The sequence below is a fragment of the Pongo pygmaeus genome, chromosome 12 (assembly GCF_028885625.2).
Source record: "Pongo pygmaeus isolate AG05252 chromosome 12, NHGRI_mPonPyg2-v2.0_pri, whole genome shotgun sequence".
Taxonomy (NCBI): domain Eukaryota; kingdom Metazoa; phylum Chordata; class Mammalia; order Primates; family Hominidae; genus Pongo; species Pongo pygmaeus.
Genome location: NC_072385.2, coordinates 43925238 through 43942284, shown reverse-complemented (window position 1 = coordinate 43942284; position 17047 = coordinate 43925238). Strand labels below are relative to the sequence as shown.

At 40.4% G+C, this 17047-nt stretch overlaps 1 protein-coding gene across 1 annotated transcript; it reads left to right on the top strand.

The window, feature by feature from the left end:
• Positions 1-6749: 6749 nt before the first annotated feature.
• IL1A (interleukin 1 alpha) lies at positions 6750-16819 on the top strand. Its single transcript, XM_054475576.2, has 7 exons — positions 6750-6846; positions 7512-7566; positions 8523-8571; positions 9457-9679; positions 11632-11802; positions 13175-13299; positions 15484-16819. Exons 2-7 carry the CDS (start codon positions 7520-7522, stop codon positions 15682-15684), a joined length of 816 nt encoding a protein of 271 aa, XP_054331551.1. The 5' UTR covers positions 6750-6846; positions 7512-7519; the 3' UTR covers positions 15685-16819.
• The last annotated feature ends 228 nt before the right edge of the window (positions 16820-17047 follow it).

Below are 17047 nucleotides of genomic sequence, written 5' to 3'. Positions count from 1 at the left end.
TGCACCTGTGATGGGAGGGGCTGCTTCATAGATCGCCGAAATGCCCTCAAGGCCTTTTTCCCATTGTCTTGAATATTAGCACTTGGCTCCCTTTTAGTCGTGCTAATCTCTCTAGCAATGATTGCTCTGCAGCCTACTTGGATTCTTTCTCTGCCACAAGGCCAGGCTGCAAATTTTCCAAATTTTTAGACTCTACTTCCATTTTAAATATAGGTTCCAACTTTAAGTCACTTCTTTACCCCTGAGCATAGGCTGTTAGAAGCAGACAGGCCATATCCTGGCTTAGAAATTTCTAAGCAGGCCAGGTGGAGTGGCTCATGGCTGTAATCCCAGCACTTTGGGAGGCCGAGGTGGGTGGATCACGAGGTCAGGAGACTGAGACAATCCTGGCTAACACGGTGAAACCCCGTCTCTACTAAAATACTAAAAAATTAGCTGGGCGTGGTGGCAGACGCCTGTAGTCCCAGCTACTCGTGAGGCTGAGGCAGGAGAATGGCATGAACCCAGGAGGCAGAGCTTGAAGTGAGCCAAGATCGCGCCACTGCGCTCCAGCCTGGGCAACACAGCGGAACTCCAGCTCAAAAAAAAAAAAAAAAAGAAAGAAAGAAAGAAATTTCTAGGCAACACTTTGTTGCTTAGAGGTTTCTTCTACTAGATACCCTAAGTCATCACTCTTACATTCAAACTTCCACAGATCCCCAGGACATGAACACAATGCACCCAATTTCTTTGCTGAGTCATAGCAAGAGTGACCTTTGCCCCGGTTCCCAATAAATTCCCCATTTCCATCTGAGACTTTGTCACCCTGGACTTCATTGTCCGTATCACTATCAGCATTTTGGTCACAACCATTTAGCCAATCTCTAAGAAGTTCCAAACTTTCCCTCATCTTCTTATTTTCTTCTGAGCCCTTTAAATTCTTCCAATCTTTGCCCGTTACCCAGTTCCAAAGTTGACTCCACATTTTTAGATATCTTTATAGCTATGCCCCATTCTTCAGTACCAATTTTCTGTATTAAGCCATTCTTTTTTTTTTTTTTTTTTTCTTTTTTTTGAGACGGAGTCTCACTCTGTCGCCCAGGCTGGAGTGCAGTGGCGCAATCTTGGCTCACTGCAAGCTCCGCTTCCCGGGTTCATGCCATTCTCCTGCCTCAGCCTCCCGAGTAGCTGGGACTACAGGTGCCCGCCACCACGCCCAACTAATTTTTTCTATTTTTAGTAGAGATGGGGTTTCACCATGTTAGCCAGTGGTCTCAATCTCCTGACCTCATGATCCACCCGCCTCAGCCTCCCACAGTGCTGGGATTACAGGTGTGAGTCACAATGCCCGGCCTGTATTAAGCCATTCTTATGTTGCTATAAAGAAATATCTGAGGCTGGGTAATTTATATGGAAATGAAATTTATTTTGGCTCACAGTTCTGCAGGCTGTACAAGCATGGCACCCACATCTGCTCAGCTTTTGGCGAGGCCTTAGGAAACTTCCAATCATGGCAGAGAGCGAAGGGGAGCAGGGATGTCACATGTCGAAAGCAGTAACAAGAGAGCAAAGGGGGAGTGCCACACACTTTTAAACAACCATATCTCAGGAGAACTCATTCACTATTGACAGGACAGTACCAAGCTATTCATGAGGGATCTGCCCCCATGATCCAAACACCTCCCACCAGGCCCTACTTCCAACACTGGGGATTACATTTCAACATGAGATTTGGAGGGAACAAATACCCAGACTACATCAATCACCCATCTCCAGAGAAAAGGAAAAGGGAATTTAGAAACAAAAACAAAAACACATCCATCAGAGAACAGATGAGCTAAGGTGAAGAGGTAATTGCAGCTAAATAGAAATTTGCTGACTGAACATGAAGCTGTCCCTTCCTGCTATGGACTTCAGATTTTAGCCCACTAGAATTGCTCCATATCCTCCAAGCCATGGCCATCCCTTGACTCTCTGGGCTCCCAAGCACTTGCTGCCTTCATCACACAGTTTGAGTTAAGGCAGAAAGACTGGTTTCCATGTATACTTTGTGGAATCTTTCTCATTTCTCTATATAATCTCTGTCCTTTGTCTACTACTTTAAAATCTAGAAATTGTTTACAAACACAAAGGTGATCCTTTAAAAGCTCAAAGCTGATTGTGTCACCAATATATACCACTGTTAATGGCTTCCCATTAAACTTTGAGTAAAGACTTTAAGGAGCCTACATAAGGCCATGACTATCTGGCTCTTATTTTCCTCCTCATCCCAATCTCACCAACTCACCCTCCACTCCTATACCCCTCACTCCTTCCCCCTCCTCTCTCTGAGCTCCAGACTCCCAATTACCTACTTCCACCCTTTTTGACCCCCAGGGACTTATCTCAGCCTGGAACTTTCCCTCTTTGCTCTCCAATGAACTGTCCACTCCCAGTCTAAGACATGTGCTTATGTCACACGCCCTTACCATGCTTATCTCAGTTTGTAATTATCTACTCATTTAGAAAAGTATTGATGAAGGTCTTCACTGTTAGCTTTCAGGATAGCAGGAATCACAGCTGATTTTACTTACCTAACAGGGTTTCATTCTTTGTAACTTTTTTTTTTTTTTTGAGATGGAGACTCACTCTTGCCCAGGCTGGAGTGCAATGGCACGATCTCGGCTCACTGCAACCTCCACCTCCTGGATTCAAGTGATTCTCCTGCTTCAGCCTCCCGAGTAGCTGGGATTACAGGTGCCTGTCACCACGCCCAGCTAATTTTTTGTATTTTTCGTAAAGACAGGGTTTCATCATGTTGGCCAGGCTGGTCTCGAACTCTGACCTCAGGCGATTCACCCACCTCAGCCTCCCAAAGTGCTGGGATTACAGGCATGAGCCATGGCACCCAGCCACTCCTTTTTTACTTATGGGTGAGAAGCCATTAGAGATTATTTCTTCTTTTTTTTTCTCTCTTTACTGATGCACCAGGGTCACTAAGTAGTAGGATACTTTGAACTAGAATTCAAGAAATTGAGTTTTAATTTTACCTCCCACTCTCATATGAATTCTCCATGTGACCTCGGGCCATACTTCCCCTGTACCCTGTTTCCTCTTTTATAAAAGTAAGAGTTTAAATAGATGGTCTCCGACATGCATCCTTCTCTAACATATTCTGGGACCTTCAATAAACTAAGATAAAGCAGAATAATTAAAACTTAATTTAAAAGAACACAGGAAAGGAAGCAGCTACATTAAGGAAAAGAGACATCCTCACGGTTGAAGAAGTGTATGCCCTGGTGTCTGGACCCATTTAGGAAACTTGGTAACCTTGCAATCTTGGGCAGATTGCTTAATTTCTCAAGACCTTGACTTCCTCTTCTGTAAGATGTGATAAGAACATCTACCTCACAGGTTTCATGAGAGGATTAAGTGAGATAATGTATTATAATCCCTTGAACATGGTAGGCTGTTATGTTAAGTCCTTTCCTCCTTCTCTGTAGCTATCATGGAATTTAAAAACACATTATAACTAGAGCATGAGTTGCGACTAAAGACTCAATTGTCTCTGCATGTGTTGGCTCATGCATGCTTTATTCCTCTGAAGAGCTTTTATACCACGTGAAAGGAAATAATTGCAGTTCCCTGAAAATTCACAGGAAAAAGTTATGTTTTTCTCTTCATTCAAGTGATTCTGTTAGACTCAACCACATGCAACAATTTTAAAGTTGCTTCCAAATATGTTTACAAATATTTCCTGTCTTCATGGAACAATGGCAAGACCATGACTCAAGTTCACATCCAGATTCCACCACTAACCATGTACCCAATTACTTCAGTCACCTTCATTCAGGTCTTATATATCACAGAATAAAATCAGATTTCATCACAGGAGGTGAAGAGAGGGAGAGGAAATATTTCAATCCCTTCTCCCCAACCCCCGTTTTTTTTTTTTGTTGTTTTTTTTTTGTAACAAGGATCCTAGAGTTACTGAATGATAGCACGTTTGAGGGGGAAAGACCCTAAGGATGATCTTTATAAGCCATCACTTGATGTTGGTGGTGATAAGAGACTCGAGTATCTTCATGCAGTGGAAAGAGAAGATTGGACTCGGAATCAGAAGCTTGAGTTCAAGCACTGGTTTCACCAGTCTTGTGATCTAGGGTTGGTCACTTAACCTCTTCAAGGGTCCTCAGCTATGAAAGAGGATAGTATCAGCTAATTCTTGTAGGTGCAGTGAGGAGGCAGTGAGACAGTGCAGGTAAACTATAAAACAATTGTCACATGAAAGGCATCACAGTGATTCTTTGGACCCACAAGCTCCAATCTTATAAAACATATCCAGTTACCCACCAACATAGATCATCTCACCTTGCATATCTGATTTTGTGGATCATGGGGAAAAACTGCTGATTCCTAGCAAAACCCATGGCATAGGATAAGTGCACAATAATTTTTTTTTCCTAAATGATTTAGATGACAGTGACTCATTAACGGTTTTTTGAGGCCTCCTCAGAGTCGAGAGGTGGGTGCCTGAAGCCACCCAAAGTCCCTGTCGCAGGATGGCTCCCAACGCACACACCACAGGCCTGCCCAGTATGTTCCACTATCTACGCAGTAGAGCCCTGCCCAGTACGTTCCACTATCTACCCAGTAGAGCCCTGCCCAGTACGTTCCACTATCCCTTCCCTAGAAGAGGTGACCATTGTTCACAGTCCCAGAAAAGCAGGCTCCCCAAAACAATGCAAGGACCCACCTCTCTCTGAACTTCACCCACCCTAGTTTTCCTTTAAAAATCAATTTACAAGAAGATCATGTGAAGGAAAAAGTTGGGTGATATTCTAACCCAAGTTGGCCGTTTCTCAACCAAGTTCTCTTTGAGAAATTCAACAACCACCTTTGGGGAATTATTTACAACAGAGGAGTGAGGATGGGACCAGGATAGGTATTGCCTATGTTGGTGGAACCAGGGTTTTTTCCTGGATTATCAAAGAGATGGTATGCATTGCTCCCAGAAGCTAAATATCTTCAGGCTTTCAATGGTGGCCTTCACCTGAAAATGTTATCCCTGTTGAAGCTTTCAAGCCAGTATTTTTATAAGAACTATATTTTCTTTGGTGAACTAAGGCATTATAATGATGACTATACAGGTTCTTGAGTGACTGAAGCCATCATTAGCATTGTTATTATTTTTGTTTAGTTGCATCTCCATAGCAGCTCACATTCACAATGTGCTTTGCAATTGTTCCTTAGCAATAGCCCTCACAAGATTCTCAGGAGGAGAGGATTAATCAGGATTAACATTTCTGTGTTGCCTAAGGAGGAACCAAGGTAAGCAGAAATGTAGCCAGTTGGCTGGCATCACTGTTGCTTCAGGATTCATCCTTAGACACCCAAGCTTCTACCCTAGTCTGGTGCTACACTTACTTGCTTACATCCAAGTGTGGTTATTTCTGTGGCTCTTGTTATAACTACTATAGCACATAGCACCAAGTCTATGAAGGAGAATTAGACTGGCATTAAACCAGAATAAGAGATTTTGCACCTGCAATAGACCTTATGACATCTAACCAACGCCATTATTTACAATTAAACAGGAGCAGAGGGAATACTTTATCCAACTCACACAAGCTGCTTTCCTCCCAGATCTGTGCTTTTCTGCTTTTATTATTTTTTAGAGATGGGGGCTTCTCTATATTGCCCACACTGGACTCAAACTCTGGGCCTCAAGTGATTGTCCTGCCTCAGCCTCCTGAATAGCTGGGACTACAGGGGCATGCCACCACACCTAGTTCATTTCCTTTATTTAAAATATACATGGCTTAAACTCCAACTGGGAACCCAAAACATTTATTTGCTAAGAGTCTGGTGTTCTGCCACCTGAACTAGGCTGGCCACGGGAATTATAAAAGCTGAGAAATTCTTTAATAATAGTAACCAGGCAACACCATTGAAGTCTCATATGTAAAAATCCATGCCTTCCTTTCTCCCAATCTCCATTCCCAAACTTAGCCACTGGCTTCTGGCTGAGGCCTTACGCATACCTCCCGGGGCTTGCATACAACTTCTTCTACAGAAGACGCACCTTGGGCATATCCTACAGAAGACCAGGCTTCTTTCTGGTCCTTGGTAGAGGGCTACTTTACTGTAACAGGGCCAGGGTGGAGAGTTCTCTCCTGAAGCTCCATCCCCTCTGTAGGAAATGTGTTGACAATATTCAGAAGAGTAAGAGGATCAAGACTTCTTTGTGTTCAAATACCACTGTTCTCTTCTCTACCCTGCCCTAACTAGGAGCTTGTCACACCATACTCTGAGGTGATTTATGCCTTAATCAAGCAAACTTCCCTCTTCAGAAAAGATGGCTCATTTTCCCTCAAAAGTTGCCAGGAGCTGCCAAGTATTCTGCCAATTCACCCTGGAGCACAATCAACAAATTCAGCCAGAACACAACTACAGCTACTATTAGAATTATTATTATTAATAAATTCCTCTCCAAATCTAGCCCCCTGACTTCTGATTTCACGATTTCTCCCTTCCTCCTAGAAACTTGATAAGTTTCCTGCACTTCCCTTTTTCTAAGACTACATGTTTGTCATCTGATAAAGCAAAGCGGTGAATAAATGAACCAAATCAATAACTTCTGGAATATCTGCAAACAACAATAATATCAGCTATGCCATCTTTCATTATTTTAGCCAGTATCGAGTTGAATGAACATAGAAAAATACAAAACTGAATTCTTCCCTGTAAATTCCCCGTTTCGACGACGCACTTGTAGCCACGTAGCCACGCCTACTTAAGACAATTACAAAAGGCGAAGAAGACTGACTCAGGCTTAAGCTGCCAGCCAGAGAGGGAGTCATTTCATTGGCGTTTGAGTCAGCAAAGGTATTGTCCTCACATCTCTGGCTATTAAAGTATTTTCTGTTGTTGTTTTTCTCTTTGGCTGTTTTCTCTCACATTGCCTTCTCTAAAGCTACAGCCTCTCCTTTCTTTTCTTGTCCCTCCCTGGTTTGGTATGTGACCTAGAATTACAGTCAGATTTCAGAAAATGATTCTCTCATTTTGCTGATAAGGACTGATTCGTTTTACTGAGGGATGGCAGAACTAGTTTCCTGTGAGGGCATGGGTGAATACAACTGAGGCTTCTCATGGGAGGGAATCTCTACTATCCAAAATTATTAGGAGAAAATTGAACATTTCCAACTCTGTCTCTCTCTTACCTCTGTGTAAGGCAAATACCTTATTCTTGTGGTGTTTTTGTAACCTCTTCAAACTTTCATTGATTGAATGCCTGTTCTGTGCAATAAATTAGGTTGGGCACATAAGGAATACCAACATAAATAAAACATTCTAAAAGAAGTTTATGATCTAACAAAGGAGACAGGTACATAGCAAACTAATTCAAAGGAGCTAGAAGATGGAGAAAATGCTGAATGTGGACTAAGTCATTCAACAAAGTTTTCAGGAAGCACAAAGAGGAGAGGCTCCCCTCACAGGTATCTGGATTAGAGGCTGGCTGAGCTGATGGTGGCTGGTGTTCTCTGTTGCAGAAGTCAAGATGGCCAAAGTTCCAGACATGTTTGAAGACCTGAAGAACTGTTACAGGTAAGGAATAAGATTTATCTCTTGTGATTTAATGAGGGTTTCAAGGCTCACCAGAATCCACCTAGGCATAACAGTGACCAGCATGGGGGCAGGCTGGCAGAGGCTGTAGAGATGTGTACTAGTCCTGAAGTCAGAGAAGGTTCAGAGAAGACCCAGAAAAACTAAGCATTCAGCATGTTAAACTGAGATTACATTGGCAGGGAGACTGCCATTTTAGAAAAATTATTTTTGAGGTCTGCTGAGCCCTACATGAATATCAGCATCAACTTAGACACAGCCTCTGTTGAGATCACATGCCCTGATATAAGAATGGGTTTTACTGGTCCATTCTCAGGAAAACTTGATCTCATTCAAGAACAGGAAATGGCTCCACAGCAAGCTGGGCATATGAACTCACATATGCAGGCAAATCTCACTCAGGTGTAGAAGAAAGGTAAATGAACACAAAGATAAAATTACGGAACATATTAAACTAACATGATGTTTCCATTATCTGTAGTAAATACTAACACAAACTAGGCTGTCAAAATTTTGCCTAGATATTTTACTAAGTATAAATTATGAAATCTGTTTTAGTGAATACATGAAAGCAATGTGTAACATACAATCTGTTTGGTTAAAATAAAAATGAAGTGCTTCAAAACCTTTCTTTTCTCTTAAGGAGCTTAACATTCTTCCCTGAACTTCAATTAAAGCTCTTCAATTTGTTAGCCAAGTCCAATTTTTACAGATAAAGCACAGGTAAAGCTCAAAGCCTGTCTTGATGACTACTAATTCCAGATTAGTAAGGTAGGAATTACTCTACCTATGTGTATGTGTAGAAGTCCTTAAATTTCAAAGATGACAGTAATGGCCATGTGTATGTGTGTGACCCACAACTATCATGGTCATTAAAGTACGTTGGCCAGAGACCACACTGAAATAACAATTACATTCTCATCATCTTATTTTGACAGTGAAAATGAAGAAGACAGTTCCTCCATTGATCATCTGTCTCTGAATCAGGTAAGCAAATGACTGTAATTCTCATGGTACTGCTATTCTTACACAGTGGTTTCTTCATCCAAAGAGAACAGCAATGACTTGAATCTTAAATGCTTTTGTTTTACCCTCACTAGAGGTCCAGAGACCTGTCTTTCATTATAAGCGAGACCAGCTGCCTCTCTAAACTAATAGCTGATGTGCATTGGCTTCTTCCAGAACAGAACAGAACTATCCCAAATCCCTGAGAACTGGAGTCTCCTGGGGCAGGCTTTATCAGGATGTTAGTTATGCCATCCTGAGAAAGGCCCCGCAGGCCGTTTCACCAGGTGTCTGTCTCCTAACGTGATGTGTTGTGGTTGTCCTCTCTGACACCAGCATCAGAGGTTAGAGAAAGTCTCCAAACATGAAGCTGAGAGAGAGGAAGCAAGCCAATTGAAAGTGAGAAATCTACAGCCACTCACCAATCTGTGTTATTGTGTTTGGAGACCACAAATAGACACTATAAGTACTGCCTGGTATGTCTTCAGTACTGGCTTTAAAAGCTGTCCCCAAGGGAGTATTTCTAAAATATCTTGAGCATTGTTAAGCAGATTTTTAACCTCCTGAGAGGGAACTAATTGGAAAGCTACCACTCACTACAATCATTGTTAACCTATTTAGTTACAACATCTCATCTTTGAGCATGCAAATAAATGAAAAAGTCTTCCTAAAAAAATCTTTTATCCTGGAAGGAGGAAGGAAGGTGAGACAAAAGGGAGAGAGGGAGGGAAGCCTAATGAAACATCAGTTACCTAAGACCAGAATGGAGATCCTCCTCACTACATCTGTTGAATACAGCACCTACTGAAAGAACTTTCATTCCCTGACCGTGAACAGCCTCTCAGTTTCTGTCTTCCTTCCTCATAGAAATCCTTCTATCATGTAAGCTATGGCCCACTCCATGAAGGCTGTATGGATCAGTCTGTGTCTCTGAGTATCTCTGAAACCTCTAAAACATCCAGGCTTACCTTCATGGAGAGCATGGTGGTAGTAGCGACCAACGGGAAGGTTCTGAAGAAGAGACGGTTGAGTTTAAGCCAATCCATCACTGATGATGACCTGCAGGCCATCGCCAACGGCTCAGAGGAAGGTAAGGGGTCAAGCACAATAATATCTTTCTTTTACAGTTTTAAGCAAGTAGGGACAGTAGAATTTAGGGGAAAATTAAAACTGGAGTCAGAATAACAAGAAGACAACCAAGCATTAGTCTGGTAACCATCCAGAAGGAAAATTAATTTTTATCCTTCTCCAGGAGGGAGAGATGAGCAGTGGCCTGAATCGAGAATACTTGCTCACAGCCATTATTTCTTAGCCATATTGTAAAGGTCGTGTGACTTTTAGCCTTTCAGGAGAAAGCAGTAATAAGACCACTTACAAGCTATGTTCCTCTCATACTAACTATGCCTCCTTGGGCATGTTACATAATCTTTCCGTGATTCAGTTTCCTCTACTGTAAAATGGAGATAATCAGAATCCCCTACTCATTGGATTGTTGTAAAGATTAAGAGTCTCAGGCTTTACAGACTGAGTTAGCTGGGTCCTCCTGACTGTTATAAAGATTAAATGAGTCAACATTCCCTAACTTCTGGACTAGAATAATGTCTGGTACATAGTAAGCACCCAATAAATGTTAGCTATTATTATTATTATTTTTTTTTTTTTTTTGAGACCGAGTCTGGCTCTGTCACCCAGGCTGGAGTGCAGTGGTGCAATCTCGGCTCACTGCAAGCTCCGCCTCCTGGGTTCATGCCATTCTCCTGCCTCAGCCTCCCGAGTAGCTGGGAGTACAGGCATCCGCCACCACTCCCAGCTAATTTTTTATATTTTTAGTAGAGACGGGGTTTCACCGTGGTCTTGATCTCCTGACCTCGTGATCCACCCACCTCGGCCTCCCAAAGTGCTAGGATTACAGGCGTGAGCCACCGTGCCCGGCCTATTATTATTATTATTACTACTACTACACCTATATGAATACTACCAGCAATACTAATTTATTAATGACTGGATTATGTCTAAACCTCACAAGAATCCTACCTTCTCATTTTACATAAAAGGAAACTAAGCTCATTGAGACAGGTAAACTGCCCAATGGCACACATCTGTAAGTAGGAGAGCCTCAAATCTAATTCAGTTCTACCTGAGTAAAAAAATCATGGTTTCTCCTCCATCCCTTTACTGTACAAGCCTCCACATGAACTATAAACCCAATATTCCTGTTTTTAAGATAATACCTAAGCAATAACATGTGTTCACCTAGAAGGTTTTAAAATGTAACAAAATATAAGAAAATAAAAATCACTCATATTATCAGTGAGAGTTTATTACTGCCAACACTACGGTATGTTTCCTTAAAATCTTTGCTATACACATACCTACATGTGAACAAATATGTCTAACATCAAGACCACACTATTTACAACTTTATATCCAGCTTTTCTTACTTAGCAATGTATTGAGGACATTTTAGAGTACCCGTTTTTCACCATTATAAGCAATGCAACAATGAACATCTGTATAAATAAATATTCATTTCTCTCACCCTTTATTTCCTTAGAATATATTCCTAGAAGTAGAATTTCCCAGAGCCATGAGGATTTGTGACGCTATTGATATGTGCCACTTTGCAGAAATGTGGTGGATCTGCACTCTCTGTGACATATATAATTATTTTTAATGCATTCATTTTTTTCTCAGAGTGCATTTGTTTGAAAACATAGATGGGAAATACTGGTAGTCTTCCTTGTCAGTTAGAAACACCCAAACAATGAAAAATGAGAAAGTTGCGCAAATAGTCTTTAAAAACAACGAAACTATTGCCTGAGGAATTGATGTTTAAAAAGAAGCACATAAGTAACAACAAGGATAATCCTAGAAAACCAGTTCTACTGCTGACTAGGTGATTTCACTTCTCTTTGCTTCCTCGTCTGGATTGGAATATTCCTAATACCCCCTCCAGAACTATTTTCCCTGCTTGTACTAGAGTGTGTATATCATCTGTGTTTGTACATAGACATTAATCTGCACTTGTGATCATGGTTTTAGAAATCATCAAGCCTAGGTCAGCACCTTTCAGCTTCCTGAGCAATGTGAAATACAACTTTATGAGGATCATCAAACACGAATTCATCCTGAATGATGCCCTCAATCAAAGTATAATTCGAGCCAATGATCAGTACCTCACGGTTGCTGCATTACATAATCTGGATGAAGCAGGTACATTAAAACGGCACCAGACATTTCTGTCATCCTCCCCTCCTTTCATTTACTTATTTATTTATTTCAATCTTTCTGCTTGCAAAAAACATACCTCTTCAGAGTTCTGGGTTGCACAATTCTTCTAGAATACCTTGAAGCACAGCGCCCCCATAAAAATCCCAAGCCAGGGCAGAAGGTTCAACTAAATCTGGAAGTTCCACAAGACAGAAGTTTCCTATCTTTGAGAGTAAAGGGTTGTGCACAAAGCTAGCTGATGTACTACCTCTTTGGTTCTTTCAGACATTCTTACCCTCAATTTTAAAACTGAGGAAACGGACTGTCAGACATATTAAATGATTTACTCAGATTTACCCAGAAGCCAATGAAGAACAATCACTCTCCTTTAAAAAGTCTGTTGATCAAACTCACAAGTAACACCAAACTAGGAAGCTCTTTATTATCTCTGGTAACATATTTGTGAGGCAAAACCTCCAATAAGCTACAAATATGGCTTAAAGGATGAAGTTTAGTGTCCAAAAACTTTTATCACACACATCCAATTTTCATGGCAGTTTCAACAATATACATATTTTCAAAGGTCCAGAGAGGCAATTTTGCAACAAACAAGCAAGACTTTTTCTGATTGGATGCACTTCAGTTAACATGCTTTCAACTCTACATTTACAAATTATTTTGTGTTCTATTTTCCTACTTAATACTATTAATATTATTCTGCAATTTTCCCAATATTGACATCACATATGTATTTGCCATTTTTAATATCACTAGACAATTCAATCAGGTTGCTATGTTGGTCCCTTGGGTTTACTTTAAATAGCTTGGTTGCAAATATCTTTGTATATATTATTGTTTTTTCTCCTATCTGGTAATTTCTTTGAGCACATCCCAAAGTGGAATGCCTAGATCAATGGGCATAAATAATTTGACAGCTCTTATTAAACGTTATTCTGTAAGTAAAAACTGAACTACTTTTCAGTATCACTAGCAACATATGAGTGTATCAGCTTCCTAAACCCCTCCATGTTAGGTCATTATGAACTTATGATCTAACAACTTACAGGGTCTTATCCCACTAATGAAATTATAAGAAATTCAACACTTATTCAGCCCCCAAGGATTCATTCAATGTAGAAAATTTTAAGAACATTAACCAAGTATTTACCTGCCTGGTGAGTGTGGAAGACATTGTGAAGGACACAAAGATGTATAGAATTCCATTCCTGACTTCCAGGTATTTACACCATAGGTGGGGATCTAACTACACACACACATACACACATACACACACCATGCACACACAATCTACATCAACACTTGATTTTATACAAATACATGAATTTACTTTCTTTTTGGTTCTTCTCTTCACCAGTGAAATTTGACATGGGTGCTTATAAGTCATCAAAGGATGATGCTAAAATTACCGTGATTCTAAGAATCTCAAAAACTCAATTGTATGTGAGTGCCCAAGATGAAGACCAACCGGTGCTGCTGAAGGTCAGTTGTCCTTTGTCTCCAACTTGCCCTCATTTACATCTCATATGTTTGTAAATAAGCCCAATAGGCAGACACCTCTAACAAGGTGACACCGTCCTCTTTCCTTCCTACCACAGCCCCCACCTGCCCACCCCACTCCCATCGATTCCAGAGGCATGCCTAGGCAGGATCTATGAGAAAATATAACAGAGAGTAAGAGGAAAATTACCTTCTTTCTTTTTCCTCTCCCTGCCTGACGTTATTCACCTCCCATCCCAGAGCATCCATTTATTCCATTGATCTTTACTGACATCTATTATCTGACCTACACAATACTAGACATTAGGACAATGTGGCCTGCCTCCAAGAAACTCAAATAAGCCAACTGAGATCAGAGAGGATTAATCACCTGCCAATGGGCACAAAGCAACAAGCTGGGAGCCAAGTCCCAAAATGGGGCCTGCTGCTTCCAGTGCCTCTCTCTCTGCATTGATGTCAGCATTATCCTTCGTCCCAGCCCTATCTCCACTACCACTTTCCCCCTCAAACACTCACACACACAACAGCCTTAGATGTTTTCTCCACTGATAAGTGGGTGACTCAATTTGTAAGTATATAATCCAAGACCTTCTATTCCCAACTAGAATTTATGTGCTTGCCTGTGCTTTTCTACCTGGATCAAGTGATGTCTACAGAGTAGGGCAGTAGCTTCATTCATGAACTTATTCAACAAGCATTATTCATTGAGAGCCTTCTATTTTTCAGACATAGTGCCAACAGCAGTGTAGACAGTGGTGCATCAAAGCCTCTAGTCTCATAGAACTTAGTCTTCTGGAGGATATGGAAAACAGACAACCCAAACAACCAACAAAAGAGCAAGATGCTGCAAAAAAAAAAAAAAAAAAAAAAAAAAAAAGAATAGGGTGCTAAGATAGAGAAAAGTGGGAGAGTGCTATTTAGACAAAGTGGTAAGAACAAAGCCCCTTGTGAGATGAGAGCTGCCGACAGAAGGGGGCGGGTCATGGTTGTGGGTTTGGGGGTAGGACATTCAGAGGAGTCTGAATGCACCCAGGCCCTATAACTTCAAGATGGTAAGGACAGCTCCAAGAATCAGAAGCATTCTTGGAACTGGAGCATTTTGAGAAGGAGGAAAAATATGCAGAGACTAGTGCTTGCAGAGCTTGCATTTGGATTTCATTTGAGGTACAATGAAAACCCATTAATGGGTTTCAGACAGTGCGATGGCCTGACCTCACTTATATTTTCTAAAATAGAAAACAGATAAGAAGGAAGGCAATAGAGAAGCAGAAAGTCCAATGAGGAGGTTTCACAGCAGTCATGGGGGTGGGGTAAGGAAAAGAAGTGGAAAGAAACAGACAAAATTGGGTTATATTTTGGAGATAGAACCAACAGAAGGAAGAGGAGAAACAACATTTACTGAGAAGGGAAAAACTAGGAGAGGAATAGGTTTGGGAAATAAATTCTGCTGACATTGGAAACCCCAAGGAAGCCTCAAAAGTATATTTACTTGCTTTAGATTTAAAAGAGTAGGAAACAAGCATCTCAACTTGGAATTTGAAATCTATTTTTCCATAGAAGTATTGTTAAATTCTACTCATACTCAAGAGGAAAGTACATTCTAAAGAGAATATATTGAAAGAGTTTAGTTACTGATATACTTAGGAATTTTGTGTGTATGTGTGTGTATATGTGTGTGTGTGTGTTTAACCTTCAATTGTTGACTTAAATACTGAGATAAATGTCATCTACATGCTAAATTGATTTCCCAAAGGTATGATTTGTTCACTTGGAGATCAAAATGTTTAGGGGGCTTAGAATCACCAGTGCTCAGATTTGATGCAAAATGTCTTAGGCCTATGTTGAAGGCAGGACAGAAACAATGTTTCCCTCCTACCTGCCTGGATACAGTGAGATACTAGTGTCACTGGCAATCTTCATAACTAATTTAGATCTCTCTCCAATCAACTAAGGAAATTAACTCTTATTAATAGACTGGGCCACACATCTACTAGGCATGTAATAAATGCTTGCTGAATGAACAAATGAATGAAGAGCCTATAGCATCACGTTACGGCCATAGTCCTAAAGTGCTGTTTCTCATGAAGGCCAAATGCCAAGGGATTGAGCTTCAGTCCTTTTTCTAACATCTTGTTCTCTAACAGAATTCTCTTCTTTTCTTCATAGGAGATGCCTGAAATACCCAAAACCATCACAGGTAGTGAGACCAACCTCCTCTTCTTCTGGGAAACTCACGGCACTAAGAACTACTTCACATCAGTTGCCCATCCAAACTTGTTTATTGCCACAAAGCAAGACTACTGGGTGTGCTTGGCAGGGGGGCCACCCTCTATCACTGACTTTCAGATACTGGAAAACCAGGCTTAGGTCTGGAGTCTGCTCACTTGTGCAGTGTTGGCAGTTCATATGTACCATGTACATGAAGAAACTAAATCCTTTACTGTTAGTCATTTGCTGAGCATGTACTGAGCCTTGTAATTCTAAATGAATGTTTAGACTCTTTGTAAGAGTGGAACCAACACTAATATATAATGTTGTTTGTTATTTAAAGAACACCCTATATTTTGCGTAGTACCAATCATTTTAATTATTATTCTTCGTGACAATCTTAGGAGGACCAGAGCTACTGACTATGGCTACCGAAAAGACTCTACCCATATTACAGATGGGCAAATTAAGGCATAAGAAAACTAAGAAATATGCACAACAGCAGTTGAAATAAGAAGCCATGGACCTAGGATTTCATTTCAACTGTTTGCCTTCTACTTTTAAGTTGCTGATGAACTCTTAATCAAATAGCATAAGTTTCTGGGACCTCAGTTTTATCATTTTCAAAATGGAGGGAATAATACCTAAGCCTTCCTGCTGCAACAGTTTTTTATGCTAATCAGGGAGGTCATTTTGGTAAAATACTTCTTGAAGCCGAGCCTCAAGATGAAGGCAAAGCACGAAATGTTATTTTTTAATTATTATTTATATATGTATTTATAAATATATTTAAGATAATTATAACATTATATTTATGGGAGCCCCTTCATCCTGAGTGTGACCAGGCATCCTCCACAATAGCAGACAGTGTTTTCTGGGATGAGTAAGTTTGATTTCATTAATACAGGGCATTTTGGTCCAACTTGTGCTTATCCCCTAGCCAGGAAACTCTGCATTCTAGTACTTGGGAGACCTATAATCATATAATAAATGTACATTAATTACTTTGAGCCAGTAATCGGTCTGATCTTTGACTCTTTTGCCATTAAACTTACCTGGGCATTCTTGTTTCATTCAATTCCACCTGCAATCAAGTCCTACAAGCTAAAATTAGATGAACTCAACTTTGATAACCATGAGACCACTGTTATCAAAACTTTCTTTTCTGGAATGTAATCAACGTTTCTTCTAGGTTCTAAAAATTGTGATCAGACCATAATGTTACATTATTATCAACAATAGTGATTGGTAGAGTATTATCAGTCATAACTGAATAAAGCTTGCAACAAAATTCTCTGACACATAGTTATTCATTGTCTTAATCATTCTTTTACTGCATGGTAATTAGGGACAAATGGTAAACGTTTACATAAATAATTGTATTTAGTGTTACTTTACAAAATCAAACAAAGATTTTATATTTTTTTCTCCTCTTTGTTAGCTGCCAGTATGCATAAATGGCATTAAGAATGATAATATTTCCGGGTTCGCTTAAAGCTCACATTACACATACACAAAACAT